General features: G+C 48.3%; 1 protein-coding gene and 1 long non-coding RNA gene across 2 annotated transcripts; one reads left to right on the top strand and one right to left on the bottom strand.

Moving 5' to 3' along the window:
* Positions 1 to 549: 549 nt before the first annotated feature.
* LOC147240149 (uncharacterized) lies at positions 550 to 2389 on the bottom strand. The gene is made up of 3 exons (XR_015111539.1): positions 2254 to 2389; positions 1972 to 2077; positions 550 to 1531 (listed from the first exon to the last, which is right to left on the bottom strand). It is a non-coding gene; the product is annotated as an uncharacterized LOC147240149 (long non-coding RNA).
* Positions 2390 to 8021: 5632 nt separating this feature from the next.
* On the top strand, positions 8022 to 13649 carry acta2 (actin alpha 2, smooth muscle). The gene is made up of 9 exons (XM_086195581.1): positions 8022 to 8180; positions 10864 to 11045; positions 11611 to 11739; positions 11818 to 11928; positions 12209 to 12293; positions 12389 to 12550; positions 12646 to 12837; positions 12921 to 13102; positions 13179 to 13649. Exons 2-9 carry the CDS (start codon positions 10917 to 10919, stop codon positions 13320 to 13322), a joined length of 1134 nt encoding a protein of 377 aa, XP_086051707.1. The 5' UTR covers positions 8022 to 8180; positions 10864 to 10916; the 3' UTR covers positions 13323 to 13649.
* The last annotated feature ends 858 nt before the right edge of the window (positions 13650 to 14507 follow it).

Here is a 14507-nt window from a genome sequence, read left to right as displayed (position 1 = left end):
GGGGCGGTGCCTCACTGTTAACTGGGTCTCATTTGTAACCCAGTAAATGTTTCCTCTCATATCGTCTGGCTGCTCCTCCTCAACCCTCCTGAGGGCTTTGGGCCTTCTTGTTACGAAAGCCACAGCTAACTGCTGCTAGATGTACCAGCTCACGGAGGAACCTGGACTGGGTTGAACCCCTGAGCCCAATAGAGGCCAGTTAGACCACAGAAAGTCCAGTACCAATGTGGTGGAAGGAGTTTCTTGATGTCATATAGCTTAGCTTGTTGTGGTTAGGTGCTGTTTGACCGTTAGCTCAGGTGAGCTGAGCTAACACATGGTGAGTGTGCTAGCTTGCTATCCCATTAGCAGAACCACACGGCTCTGAAACCTTAGCGCAAACTCTGATGGGTTTAATCTTCAAAGGTTTTGTTCAAAACATCAGTCCCACCAAAAAAATATTAAATGTCCACGAACCGTAGAAGTTCTACCATCAAGTTCCAACAACTTAGCAGCCGGCGCTAAGAACCTGATCATTCGAACAGAATCAACGTGTTTGTAATGTTCATATTTTAATCGTCACTGTTTTATCACTGGCAGTGCCATGGAGTGAGGGTCCGATGATGTCATCAGGGATGAAGCTGGCAGACGCATCATTTACACCCTTCCTTGTAAATCAAAGTAGGGTTTTCAAAGATGTCGGATTCCAGTGTGTGAGGGAATTAATTTCATGTTAGTTCATTGATACAGAAATGCTTTGTGGGTGTTTCCATCAAGACTTGAACTTTTCTGATTTTTATTTCTATTTTTGTAGATTATTGATCACTTCCAGATTCAACAGCTGAAATTAATTCCCTGATGAAGGGTGTGTCCTGGTGTCGTAGGTATCGCCATGACAGCGCGCTTAGCTCTGATTCCAGAATGAGACAACATATTGGAGTTCTTGAATCAGTCTGACTCAGGTCCTGACAGGCAGGAAGTCCTTTTAGGGTTCTGGTGGGCAGAGTTAGTGCAATGATTCAACAGCAGGCGTGGCTGTGATGTCATTGGAGGGCGGGGCTGAGTTGACCCAGCAGTTCAGCTGAGAACAGCCTGTTGGCTTGAGGTTGTCAATGTTGCTGATGATGATGCCCCTCTGGACCGCCTTCCTGCGTCACTCAGGTGTCCACCCATCTTTTGAAGATTCAGATTTCAGTTAACTTTAATTGCCCCTCGGGGATAAATAAAGTTATCTGAAATCTGAATCTTCCCGCTAGTCTTCTCCCTCACCATCTGTCTGACCTGCCTGGACGCCCTGGTGTCCTGCAGCACTCTGGTGTGCCGCATCAAGTTGCAGCCACAGGCACCAGCTAGCTGGGCAGTGGCGTGACGCTCTACAACCACCTGGTCATCTTCCCGCTGACCGTCATCCACTGGGACCTGTGGCCTGTTCACCTGCTTGCCGAGGCTCTGACTCATCTGGTATCCATTACCTGGTAAACTGACACCGTCACGTCATCAGGTTGCTGTTACAAAACATCTGGCCAGTTGGGTAAACACTGGTCTGAATAACCTGTTGGCACACAGGAAGTGAAAAATTCAAGGCAGTGAAAGAGGAAGTGATAGGAAATGCAGCAGGTAGAGAAATGACACCTGAGAGCAGCAGGTTGTTTTATTAAACCATCATTGTGAAAGCCTGCCACAGAGCTAGCAAGGTAGCTAATGCCTGCTGCTCTACCTTGCTACAACATCCATCCATCCCTCCATGTTCTCCCTCTTCTCCTGTTGAGGGTGGTGGGGGTGGAGCCTATCCCAGCAGCCTTCCCCCTGGACAGGTCACCAGTCCATGGCAGGGCCAACACACAGAGACAGACAACCATTGGCTCTCCCAGCCACGCCTACGGTCAATTTAGAGTCTGGATTAACCTGGTCCCTCTTGATGTCTTTGGACTGTGGAGGAAGCTGGAGTACCAGAGAGAACCCAGCAGGAACAGGGAGAACATGGAGACTCACCCAGAAAGACCCCGTGCTGCAGCCGGGGCTCCACCCACAACCTTCTTGCTGGGGGCCACAGGGAGGACCACTGCTCCACCAGGCTGCCCCTTCTACTGCTTACGTACTGAAAATGCAGGTTTCACAGATTGTAAATGCTAATACTTCAGTGAATGTTGACAGTGGGGACATCCATCCTACCACAAACAACATCTGTCTATGTGAGACTTGTAAGCTGCAGTGACATCTTGTCTACTTGTTGTAGCCCAAAGTACACGCCCACTTTTAGTGAAAGTCTCTTACTGTCCATTGTCCCCAGAGTCTGACCAGAAGATAGAGCCCTTCCTCCAGGGAGCTGAGACCCAGGCTAGTTAGCTCAGCACAATGACCCTAACTCTGGAGGGACAACTCTACAGCGAGCTCATCATGTCCCACTGCCTGGCCAGTGCTTGATGGGAAGTAGTTTCTGCTAATTAACATCAGCTGTGCAGGATCAGAGGTCCTGTGGCATCCTGGGATAGTTAGATTCAGCCAGATAGTTGTGTAGTGGTAGTTGTGACTTTATCATTTCAGCTCATTGAAGATATGACTAATGTGTTACATCACTTCCTGTTTACAACCAAACGCGTTCATACCAAAATAGCATGTGAATATAAGCAAGTTTGTTTTCCTGCTGTTGGGTCTTTAATCTGACAAAAGTTAAAATGAGGAGCTGTGAATGGTTCCTGCTGACACACACACACACACACACACACACACACACACATTCCTGAGCTGCTTCTGGTGTGTTGATGTTAGTCATCCAATCAGAAATAGTTTAAGATCGTCGCTGTCAGAAATCCAGCTGTTTTCCCATTTTCGGTAACAGTCCAGACAGAGTGTGTGTATGTCTGTGTGCGTGTGTGTGTGTGTGTGCGTGTGTGTATATATGTGTGTGTTCTTCATGCTTACTGCTGAAGATACAACACCAGTCAGAACTAGCATTTTAAAAGTTGTCCAAAAGTTACCATTAGTAACTAACTGAAGCTCCGCCCTCTCTACCTCACCATGGTGGTCATGTGATCATTTAATCATGTGTTATGTAGTTGCGAGACTCAAACAAAGATGTGTTCATCATCATGGATCATCAGTTCATGAGATGGATGTCTGCTAGTGGAGCTCATCTGTCAGCAGGATTACACAATCACTATGAAGGTGTGGGGGGCGGAGCCACAGAAGAACCCCTTTCATCTTAATGCCATAGCCCCACCTGCTGGTTAATAATGGAGGTCTGCTAGTTTGATATGCAATCACACGTTCAGGCTTACAACTGGTGTTGGTTGCCAGCTGTTGGCGTGTTAGTCATGTGTGTTGGCGTGTTAGTTGTGTGTGTGATGGTATGTTAGTCGTGGGTGTTGGCATGTTAGTCACTGTGTGTTGGCATGTTTGTTGTATCTGTAGGCATGTTAGTGGGTCTGTGTTAGCATGTTAGTCACGTGTGTTGGCGTGTTAGTTGCATGTGTAGGCATGTTAGTGGGTCTGTGTTAGCATGTTAGTCACTGTGTGTTGGCGTGTTAGTTGTGTGTGTAGGCATGTTAGTGGGTCTGTGTTAGCATGTTAGTCACTGTGTGTTGGCGTGTTAGTTGTATCTGTAGGCATGTTAGTGGGTCTGTGTTAGCATGTTAGTCATGTGTGTTGGCGTGTTAGTTGTATGTGTGATGGTATGTTAGTCGTGGGTGTTGGCATGTTAGTCACTGTGTGTTGGCGTGTTAGTTGTATCTGTAGGCATGTTAGTGGGTCTGTGTTAGCATGTTAGTCATGTGTGTTGGTGTGTTAGTTGTGTGTGTTGGCATGTTAGTGGGTCTGTGTTAGCATGTTAGTCATGTGTGTTGGTGTGTTAGTTGTATGTGTAGGCATGTTAGTGGGTCTGTGTTAGCATGTTAGTCATGTGTGTTGGCATGTTAGTTGTGTGTGTTGGCATGTTTGTCATGTGTGCTGGTGGGTTAGTTGAGGAGAATGTGTGGAAGTGCAGAAGTTTGAAACAACTGAGTAACTGATTGGTATGATGTCAGAGAAGGAGGAGGTGAAGACGACTACAACTAAACAAGGACATGCTGCAAGACCCCCCCCCCCCAACACACACACACACACACACACACACACACACACACACACACACACACACACACACACACAGAAATGACACGACGGGAATCTTCTGTCCAAGAGTCACACACTTTCTGCAAACACTTGCAGTGTGGTTCCTCTCCTTACATGAGATGGGGCGGGTTGGGGTGGGTGTTTGTGTCAGTGTGTGTGTGTGTGTGTGTGTGTGTGGGGGGGGGGGGTCATATGTACTGTCCAGCTTCCTTTTTTGGACTCAGACACTCTTGTTTCATGGTTGATGGTCCATTTCTTCTCTCACCATCCTGCTCTTCTTTTTTTCAGCTGGAGGTTCCTGAAAAGTGGGCGGAGTCTCTGGAGCAGGAAGTTATGTTTCCTTGTAGTAGTGTCCTTTTAAGGAGAGGCTGAGTGTGACAGGATGCCTCCATGTTCATCAGGTGGATGTTGATCCAACACATTCTTGAAAACCTCTGAACACTACGATTCCCATGAGCCTCAGCAAGGCCACGCCCACCGCTGCTAACGCTCTGAGCTGCCAAATTAGTCTTTAACATCAGCTGATCAGTTCAATCACAGCTCATCAATAATGTAGTTGTTGTCGTCATCGAGTTCAGAACCGAATGAAGGGTTGCAGTCCAACTTCCTGTTGTCCATCTGATCAGAACTCCATTCAGAGAGGCTTGTTGTCATGGAGATGAACTGACAAATCATGAATGTTTGTTATTTCAGCATCATTTTAATGCTGAAATAACAAACCAAATCTCCTGAAAGCAGTTAAATTATGTTGATGATGTCATGGACCAAACACCCCCACCGTAATGGTGTCATGGGTCCAAACAGACTTGTATCACTGAGACGTGACAGCGACAAGGCTACTTAGTCATGACGACGACAACAAACAATCAACTGAGCAACATTAGCATGGACAGTGGCTTCAGGTCCGGTTCTGTCTGGTTGATGATGATTAAGATGAAGAGGAGGATGAAGTCATTGTCCATGCTAATGTTGCTCACGTTGACGCTAACAAAAGACGCTTTCTAATGGTCCACTAGTGAACAAGAGCTCACCTCCTGGTGTGTCTCTCACCCGTCCAAGATCACACGGGCGCCTGATTTTATTTCATTATCTTATTTGACTGGAAAAATTTACTCAAAATTTGCTTTTTTATGCATTTATCCTGAACCGGACCTGGACCTGCAGGACCTGGCTGTCCTTTGGCGTCTCTTCTTCATGTCTCTTTATTCTATCACAGTTGACCGGCACGTCCTTTCATCTCCTAAAATGGCGATAGACTGAGGTGGACATGATGTAAACTGAAGATGTCACCGTGTGTGTGAGGACACTGCATGGCCATGTGAGGAGACAGGACACACGGAGGACAGCCGCTGCAGGGGAAGTACTGACCTGGATGATTGTTATCATTAGTGATCATCGGTCGATCTGATCCGTGTTGATTTGACTTTTTGGGATTGTGAAAGCGGAATAGAACCAGTTTTGCAAAGAACCAGTCTTTACAAAGGAGCATCATGAAGGTCAGCAGATATGACATCACTTCCTGTGTATGACTGTTGTGCTAAAAACTTTAAATTCTGCAGGAAAATGAGACTTCCTACATTTTGCAGTTCTATGTAAAGGCGCCACCTGGTGGTGGTGGACTGCTGCATCACCGTAGCTCACATTTTTATAGGTGAGAAAAGCATTTCATGTTTCTCAGCATCAAAGTTTTTGTTAACTTTTCTAGCTGCTGCATTTCTCTGGTTTCAGAGAACTTTGAAAATGTTTGTTTTGCATTTTTTATCATCCCTCCATGTTCCCCCTCTTCTCCTGTTGAGGGTGGTGGGGGTGGAGCCTATCCCAGCAGCCTTCCCCCTGGACAGGTCACCAGTCCATGGCAGGGCCAACACATAGAGACAGACAACCATTGGCTCTCCCAGCCACGCCTACGGTCAATTTAGAGTCTGGATTAACCTGGTCCCTCTTGATGTCTTTGGACTGTGGAGGAAGCTGGAGTACCAGAGAGAACCCAGCAGGAACAGGGAGAACATGGAGACTCACCCAGAAAGACCCCGTGCTGCAGCCGGGGCTCCACCCACAACCTTCTTGCTGGGGGGGCCACAGGGAGGACCACTGCTCCACCGGGCCGCAGCATTTTTTACCAAATACTGAAAGTGCTGTTGGCAGAAATGGGCGTGGCCTGTATGATACAGTTGAAGTTTTTAATGTTCATTGTCGTGTGATGCAGACGGTGACCGGCATCTGCAGAAATGAGCATGTAGTTTCCTTCCTTTTGATCTTGACCCTTCAGCACATGTTGAAATTGTCAGTGACATCATCATTCATGTGTTCATCCTGTTCTTGTTCAGCCTCTCTTTAATCGCCGTCTCCATCTTTGTTTAGGTGCGAAATATCCGACATGTCAAAAGTGAACAACGCGACGAGAGCCAGGGAGTCACTCAGGGGTACAAAGTTGCTGTCCCTGTGAGGTCCACATGTTCTCTGTCACGCTCCTCATACGTTTCTTCATGCTTCATCTATGACATGACTCACATTCATGCAAAATATCCGTTTTGTTTGAACTTCCAGAAGTCCGACATGATTATTTTAAATGTTGTGACTTCATTTGAGTTGACGTTGCAGTGACGTGGGAGATTTTCTTCTAAAACTTAATCATAATAACTAATTAGCCAATCCAAATGCTATCATGCTAACACAACATGGCAAACATGCTGCTGTACTGGTTTAGCTAAGTATGTCTCTTGTTAGCATGTAGCTAGATACTCTCTCTTCTTTCCTAACAGCACAGTAGAAAGTCCCGCCCTACTCTGCTTGTGAGTGGCGTTTGTTGAAAGCGTTGCTCTTTAATCATCTACAGCTAAAACAGATACAGAATTGTAGCCCAGAGAGCGATTCGCTGCTGTGTTAAGCTTTTGTTGAATTGTTGCTGCTCAGACAGGTGTGACACAAGACTCACTCACTTTCACCAAATCCTAACTTTGTGATTCGTGTGGTAAGTTGGTCCACGCCGTCAGCGCGGCGCTGTAAGAGAAGCATGAGGGAGCTAGACAGAGGCAGAAGTTGCTCTATTTCTGTACTTGTTCCTTTGCTCCTGTGATTGGACCTTACTGCATCTGGGCTTGGCCACTACAGACCTCACCTGCCACTCACACCTGATGGGCGGGGCATCAAAATTGGACCCTTACAGCCTCAGAGGTCTGAGTTGGTGGCATCTGATTGACTGCTGACAGAAGCTGTAAACAGCTGACAACAGTTAGTAACTGGACACGCGTGCCTGTGTGTTTCCGTGTAATGAGTGTGCGTCTGTCAGCAGCAGCGTGGCGGCCAGGCTACAGACACACAGCTGAGAATGGAAACCCAGCTGACACTCGAGGATTCAAACACGCGCCTGAGTCCCCCAGCAGCACCGACCGTCTGACCCTGACCCGACCACGCCGGGACCTGCTGACGGTTTCATGCTTCTTCATCTTCTGGACGAAGCTGACCAACTTTGTCACTAAAACTTATAAAAATAAATGTAGGCATGTTGGCCCCGCTGGCCACCTGTCAACGTCCTAAAGAGGGAAACCCATCGTTGTTCATTCTCTGTGTCGGCTGGGATAGGCCACACCCATGTTGATGTGTAGCATGCTAGCTGAGGAGATGCTAGCTGCGAGTGCTGCTGTCAGAGGGGAGCATGAAGAGTGATGTCACCAAGGACCTTTAACGGCTGGTCAGAGATGGACAGACATGCTGTCCTCGTCTCTATCTGTCTCCTCATGTCTCTCTCTGTCTAACCGTCTGTTTCTCTCCCTGTCTTCCTGTCTCTCCCCCACCCCCTCTCTGTCTCCCCATTTCTCTCCCCCTCTCTCTCTGTCTAGCCGTGTGTCTCTCTCAGGAATGTGGTGAATGATGGGAGAAAGTCTGGTGGCGCCCGCAGCCATTTGATTGGCCGCCCTATAAGGAGTGAAGCAAGGGAGCAGGGAAGGAGGAGGGAGGAGGAGGCTCGGGCCATGTTTGGGATGGAGGGAAGGATGAAGGAGGTGGAGGCTTGATAAGCTCCATCCCAGCTCCTCAGACGCTCACTTCTGTCCTGCCCCCCCTCACGTCCCAGCAGGCCCCACACCGCCACGGTAAGAACTCCTCACCTTCTCCTCCATCTCCTCCTTCACCACCTCCTTCATCTCCACCTTCACCTCCTCTATCTCATCACTTCCTCCATCTCCTCCTTCACCTCCTCTATCTCATCACTTCCTCCATCTCCTCCTTCACCTCCTCTATCTCATCACTTCCTCCATCTCCTCCTTCACCTCCTCTATCTCATCACTTCCTCCATCTCCTCCTTCACCTCCTCAATCTCATTTTTTTCTTTTGTCCTCAGTGGTTGAGGTCATTATAAGTCAATCTGGCTGGGTTAGCGGGGAAATAAAGGGATTTTGAAAACCAAAACCTCCTCATCTCCTAACCTCCTCATCTCCTCGTCTCTTAACCTCCTCATCTCCTAACCTCCTCATCTCCTCGTCTCTTAACCTCCTCATCTCCTAACCTCCTCATCTCCTCGTCTCTTAACCTCCTCATCTCCTAACCTCCTCATCTCCTCGTCTCTTAACCTCCTCATCTCCTAACCTCCTCGTTCACCACCTCCTCATCTCCTAACCTCCTCCTCTCCTCGTCTCTTAACCTCCTCATCTCCTAACCTCCTCATCTCCTCGTCTCTTAACCTCCTCATCTCCTAACCTCCTCGTCTCCTAACCTCCTCATCTCCTAACCTCCTCCTCTCCTCGTCTCTTAACCTCCTCATCTCCTAACCTCCTCGTCTCCTAACCTCCTCATCTCCTAACCTCCTCCTCTCCTCGTCTCTTAACCTCCTCATCTCCTAACCTCCTCGTCTCCTAACCTCCTCATCTCCTAACCTCCTCCTCTCCTCGTCTCTTAACCTCCTCATCTCCTAACCTCCTCATCTCCTAACCTCCTCGTCTCCTAACCTCCTCATCTCCTAACCTCCTCCTCTCCTAACCTCCTCGTCTCCTAACCTCCTCATCTCCTAACCTCCTCCTCTCCTCGTCTCTTAACCTCCTCATCTCCTAACTTCCTAACCTCCTCGTCTCCTAACCTCCTCGTCTCCTAACCTCCTCATCTCCTAACCTCCTCCTCTCCTAACCTCCTCGTCTCCTAACCTCCTCATCTCCTAACCTCCTCCTCTCCTCGTCTCTTAACCTCCTCATCTCCTCATCTCCTAACCTCCTCATCTTCTCCATTTCCCCTTCACCTCTTCCATCTCACCTCCTCCCTTCCTTACCTCCCCCATCTCCTCATCTACTCCTCTTCTCTTGTCTTGCAACTGTTGAACTAACCTCACTTGTTATTTTAGTGTTTTTGTGGTTCTCTCTGGTTCTTTCAGAGTGTCAGAATTTTGCCTTATTTCTGCCTCAGTAAGATAAGATTTCCTTCAGACGACAGACACAGTGATGTTCTCCGAGTGACATCATCACCTCAGGTTCTGCAGCTGGTCCTGCTACAGGTTCTGACAGAATGCTGGAGGAGTCCAGTGGAACATGGCAAGTGTAGATGTGAGTCGGCTGCTGCTGGGAGGAACTTTCATCGTGATGACCTTCTATGGTTTCTGCCCCGAGTGCTGCCTGGCAGGCTCAGTCAGGCTAAGACGCCATGAACCAGTCATGAACTGGAGCTGCAGCAGCTGTCTGTCACCATGTAACATGATGATGGCTTTAATTAATATCTTCTGTATATAAATACATGTCCTCCTGATTAACGATAGTTACAGCAAACTCAAACACACTGAATTTGTAAATGTGTAATTGTAGCCACAACAAGTACGGCTACCTCAAGCTGATTGGTTGACTTATTAACAAAACACTGAGAATAGCGCAAAAGATACGCTCAGTGTTAAAGAAATTACCTGTCGACCATTGCTAGGCAACCTGGAGATGGTGTCCTGTCAGTAAGCTGCAGTCACCATAGTAACCGAACAATCTTCAGTCAGTGTTAATAACAGCTAACAAACATAGCCATGAGTGATGTAGCCAGCTCGCTACGACAGTTAAGAGGTCACATCCTGAGAAGGAGGCAGCAATGAAGAAAAATAATGCTAATGATGATAACAATAACAATGCTAACGATAACGATGATATTCTGCCAGTCCTTGTCTGGTCTACATCTGCCGGAGTCATTTAACCCTGGGACGCTAACGTTAGAATTAGTAACACCTCCCAATATTCAATGTCACATGAGATGAAAAAAAGGTATAAGAGGGACAACAGCATCACAATGAAAATCACATGACAAGAACCGTGTGGCTGAAAATCACCCACGTTCCAGGGTTAAAGGTTCCTTCTTCTTCAGCAGGAACGTTATCTAACAGGATGCACTGAGGGAAAAGTGGAGCAGCGTGATGGAGGCTCCTGCTGGCGCCCATAAATGTTTGATTCTGGAATGTCATGACTAAATATGGTGGAGAGCTGACGGACTGGGGTGGGGTGGGCGCAGGAGAGCGAGAGAGTAGCCCAAACACAGCAGCACCGACCATCACATGCCCTAATTAGGTCATTTTCCCAGAGTGCCTTGTTCCTGCTACTGATGGTCTCACGCTGCTGAGACCCCCCCCCCATGTCATCATGCTTGTTTTTAAACTGAAACAGAGAATTTTAAAATGACCGTTTCAGTCTGAGTGCTCTCAGCGACCCTGTTAACCCTTCACCTGCTGGGCTCGTTGCAGTTGTTGATGTGGGTGAGGAAGTTCTTTCTGTCCTCGTGCTGCTAAAGTCAGTTAGATTATTGTGTCTTGTGTCCCTGCAGTGTGACCCGCGTCGTTGTGTCATTTCCCACTGCCCACAGCGCCCCCTGCAGCCATGTGTGATGATGAGGAGAGCACCGCTCTGGTCTGTGATAATGGATCTGGTCTCTGCAAGGCCGGGTTTGCCGGAGACGACGCCCCCAGAGCCGTCTTCCCCTCCATCGTGGGCCGGCCTAGGCACCAGGTGACATAGTCAGGGTTAGACTAAAGCTAATGTGAATCATTTTGAGCCTGAAAAACCAAAAACAGAAGAAACACGAATGTTGGAACGTCCAGCTAATTAGCACCTAAAGAACTGTAGCAGCACAGCTGATACACTTGACATGACTTCGTTTTGGGGTTAACAAGTGAGAGTAAAGGCTATCTAGTACCGCACCTTTCACAAGCCAATGCTAATATTGGCTGGTTTGTTAATCTGTCACTTTTACACGTCCAACAGGTTGTTGATGATGTTTCATGTGATAGACTATGGGAGGCTTGGCTTAAGTTAATTCTCTCCTATAACCCTCGTTTTTTCGATCCTCTTTAGCTTTGCTAGCTTCATTAGCTGACAGTTTTGTTTTATGTGCAAGTCACTGACTAAATGACTTATTTTGGTGTTTCAGGTTTTACAAACAGGGTTCAAGACATAGATAGCGATTAGATGCTAACATTAGCAGCTACTAAATGCTAAAGTTAGCAACTTTTAGATGCTAACATCAGTGACTATGTTTAGTTGTGTTGATGGTTCGCCCATGTGCCCCCCTCAGGGAGTGATGGTGGGTATGGGGCAGAAGGACAGCTACGTGGGCGATGAGGCTCAGAGTAAGAGAGGAATTCTCACTCTGAAATATCCCATTGAACACGGCATCATCACCAACTGGGACGACATGGAGAAGGTCTGTTCATCTCTTTAATCAAGCAACAACCACCATCATGTCGTCGAACTGATTGACTGATCGTTCTTGGATTGACAGATCTGGCATCATTCCTTCTACAACGAGCTGCGAGTGGCGCCTGAGGAGCACCCCACACTTCTGACCGAAGCGCCGCTCAACCCCAAAGCCAACAGGGAGAAGATGACCCAGGTGACCTGACACACCCCAGAGATCCTCAATCACATGAGTATTAATCATTGAAGCATTTGTGTTTTGCTACAAGCGACATGTGTGAAGGTAATTCAGTAGTAATTTATTAATCACTTTTACCAGCAAATTCTCTTGATGTTTTAAAGAAACATCAGACTTCATGTGTTTAAAGTCTGGAAACAAAAGTGAAATGGAACCGTCCCCATGGATGTGAGGGCCTGGAGGACTCCGAGGGTCTGGATTTACCTTGAGAGTTCAAGTCTTCTGTTTCTGTCTCCAGATCATGTTTGAGACCTTTAATGTCCCTGCCATGTATGTGGCCATCCAGGCCGTCCTGTCCCTGTACGCCTCTGGACGCACCACAGGTCCGTCTTCTTGCTGACACTTCCTGTGTCCTGCAAACACTTTATGGCTTTTGTTGTGAAATCCAGGAGAAGCTAATTGTCTTGTGCATGTGCAGGAATTGTCCTGGACTCCGGCGACGGCGTCACCCACAATGTGCCCATCTATGAAGGTTACGCCCTGCCACATGCCATCATGAGGTTGGACCTGGCAGGACGTGACCTCACCGACTACCTCATGAAGATCCTGACTGAGCGCGGCTACAGCTTCGTCACCACCGGTACGCTCACCTCCACCACTGCCATGTCTCTCATCTCACCTGCATGTCTCTCATGTTACCTGTCTGCCCCTCATCTCACCTTTCTGTCTCTGCAGCTGAGCGGGAGATTGTGCGAGACATCAAGGAGAAGTTGTGCTATGTGGCGTTGGACTTTGAGAACGAGATGGGAACGGCAGCGACCTCGTCTTCCCTGGAGAAGAGCTACGAGCTGCCTGATGGACAAGTCATCACCATCGGCAACGAGAGGTTCCGCTGCCCTGAGACGCTGTTCCAGCCCTCCTTCATCGGTCTGTCCTCCTCTCTGTCTGTCCACCTGTCTGTTTCTCCACGTCCTCCTGCCCATGTCCATGGTAACACTGTGTTCTGGCAGGCATGGAGTCGGCCGGCATCCATGAGACGACCTACAACAGCATCATGAAGTGTGACATTGACATCCGTAAAGACCTGTACGCCAACAACGTGCTGTCAGGGGGCACCACCATGTACCCGGGCATCGCCGACCGCATGCAGAAGGAGATCACGGCGCTGGCGCCCAGCACCATGAAGATCAAGGTGACCACACATACTAACACACCTGCACGTGTTTATCAGAAGTTGAATGCTTTGTGAACCCATGAATATGTCACAGATCATCGCGCCGCCAGAGAGGAAGTACTCGGTGTGGATCGGTGGCTCCATCCTGGCGTCGCTTTCTACCTTCCAGCAGATGTGGATCAGCAAGCAGGAGTACGACGAGGCCGGACCCTCCATCGTCCACCGCAAGTGCTTCTAGACAGAACCCCCCCCCCCCCCGCCACTGCGCTAACAAGCTAACGTGCCTGACATCACTTCCACAAACCTATTTAGATGCCAAAAGTCTTTTCCCTCAAATGTTTTTATGGGCTGGGAATAGGAAATGATGTCATTTAAAAAAAATGAACTTGGAATAATTCAGAGACCAACTGCCTCCACCCCCAGGTGTAAACCTGTGAATGTGACACGTGTCCTCCACCTTTACCCCAAACTGTGGCCCCCTCCTCCATTTTGATTCTATTTCTCGTCTAAAACTGTTTTTGTTTTGTTTTTTAATTTTTGAACAATAAAGCTTGAATGTTGCCTGCTGGTGTTAGCGTGCGTCGCACTCATGTGTAAGATGATGTCACAGCTGTAGGTGAGCAGGAGGTGTGGCCTGCAGGTACTGAGCAGTGAAGGTCAAAGGTGAAGCTGGAGTGTGTGATTTGATGAAGAAAATAAAACGCTCTCATTCAACCAAATACTCTCTGATCATTGTTCTGGTTCTCTGATGGTGATGTCACAACTTCTGACACTTTACCAGGTCGTGTTCCACCTCCTGGCCAGCAGGTGGCTCCCTCCCTCCTGCACTACTTGAGTCTCCTGGTTACCAGGTGGACACAACTAAACTCATGTGTTCAGGGGTGGAATCGCGGTAAGAAGACAGACAAGTCATGTGGTCCATCCAGTCACCATGGTGATGATGTCACACACTACAATAACAATATGAACCAGTGAAAGGCCAAAGTTGCTAACTTGAGCCACGTCACGTCACTGTCACTGGGAGAGCCAATGGTTGTCTGTCTCTATGTGTTGGCCCTGCCATGGACTGGTGACCTGTCCAGGGTGAAGGCTGCTGGGATAGGCTCCACCCCCACCACCCTCAACAGGAGGAGAGGGAGAAGATGGAGAAATGGAGGATGATGGAGGGATGGTTATTGGGTCCAAATGTTGCTAATATCTAGACGCCAAGCGGTTGAGGGTCTCTGGGCCAGCAGCGCCAGCAGGCTGGTGTCAGGTGTACCAGGTGTGTCAACGACCAGGAGCTCAGGAGCTGCAGGTGCAGATTAAGCAGAGAAATGTCGGAGAAACGCGATGCTTCGTTCTGTTAGCGTCTCAAATACTGTGGGACCAATGAGGGTCAGTACTGGTTCAGCAGGTCTACACTGGTCTGAGCTGGAGGACC

Source organism: Aulostomus chinensis, chromosome 23 (genome assembly GCF_037954235.1).
Source record: "Aulostomus chinensis isolate RoL2024-O1b breed Wild chromosome 23, RoL_Achi_v1.0, whole genome shotgun sequence".
NCBI lineage: Eukaryota > Metazoa > Chordata > Actinopteri > Syngnathiformes > Aulostomidae > Aulostomus > Aulostomus chinensis.
Note: the sequence above shows the minus strand (reverse complement) of the source record. Positions and strands in the feature narration are given on the sequence as shown.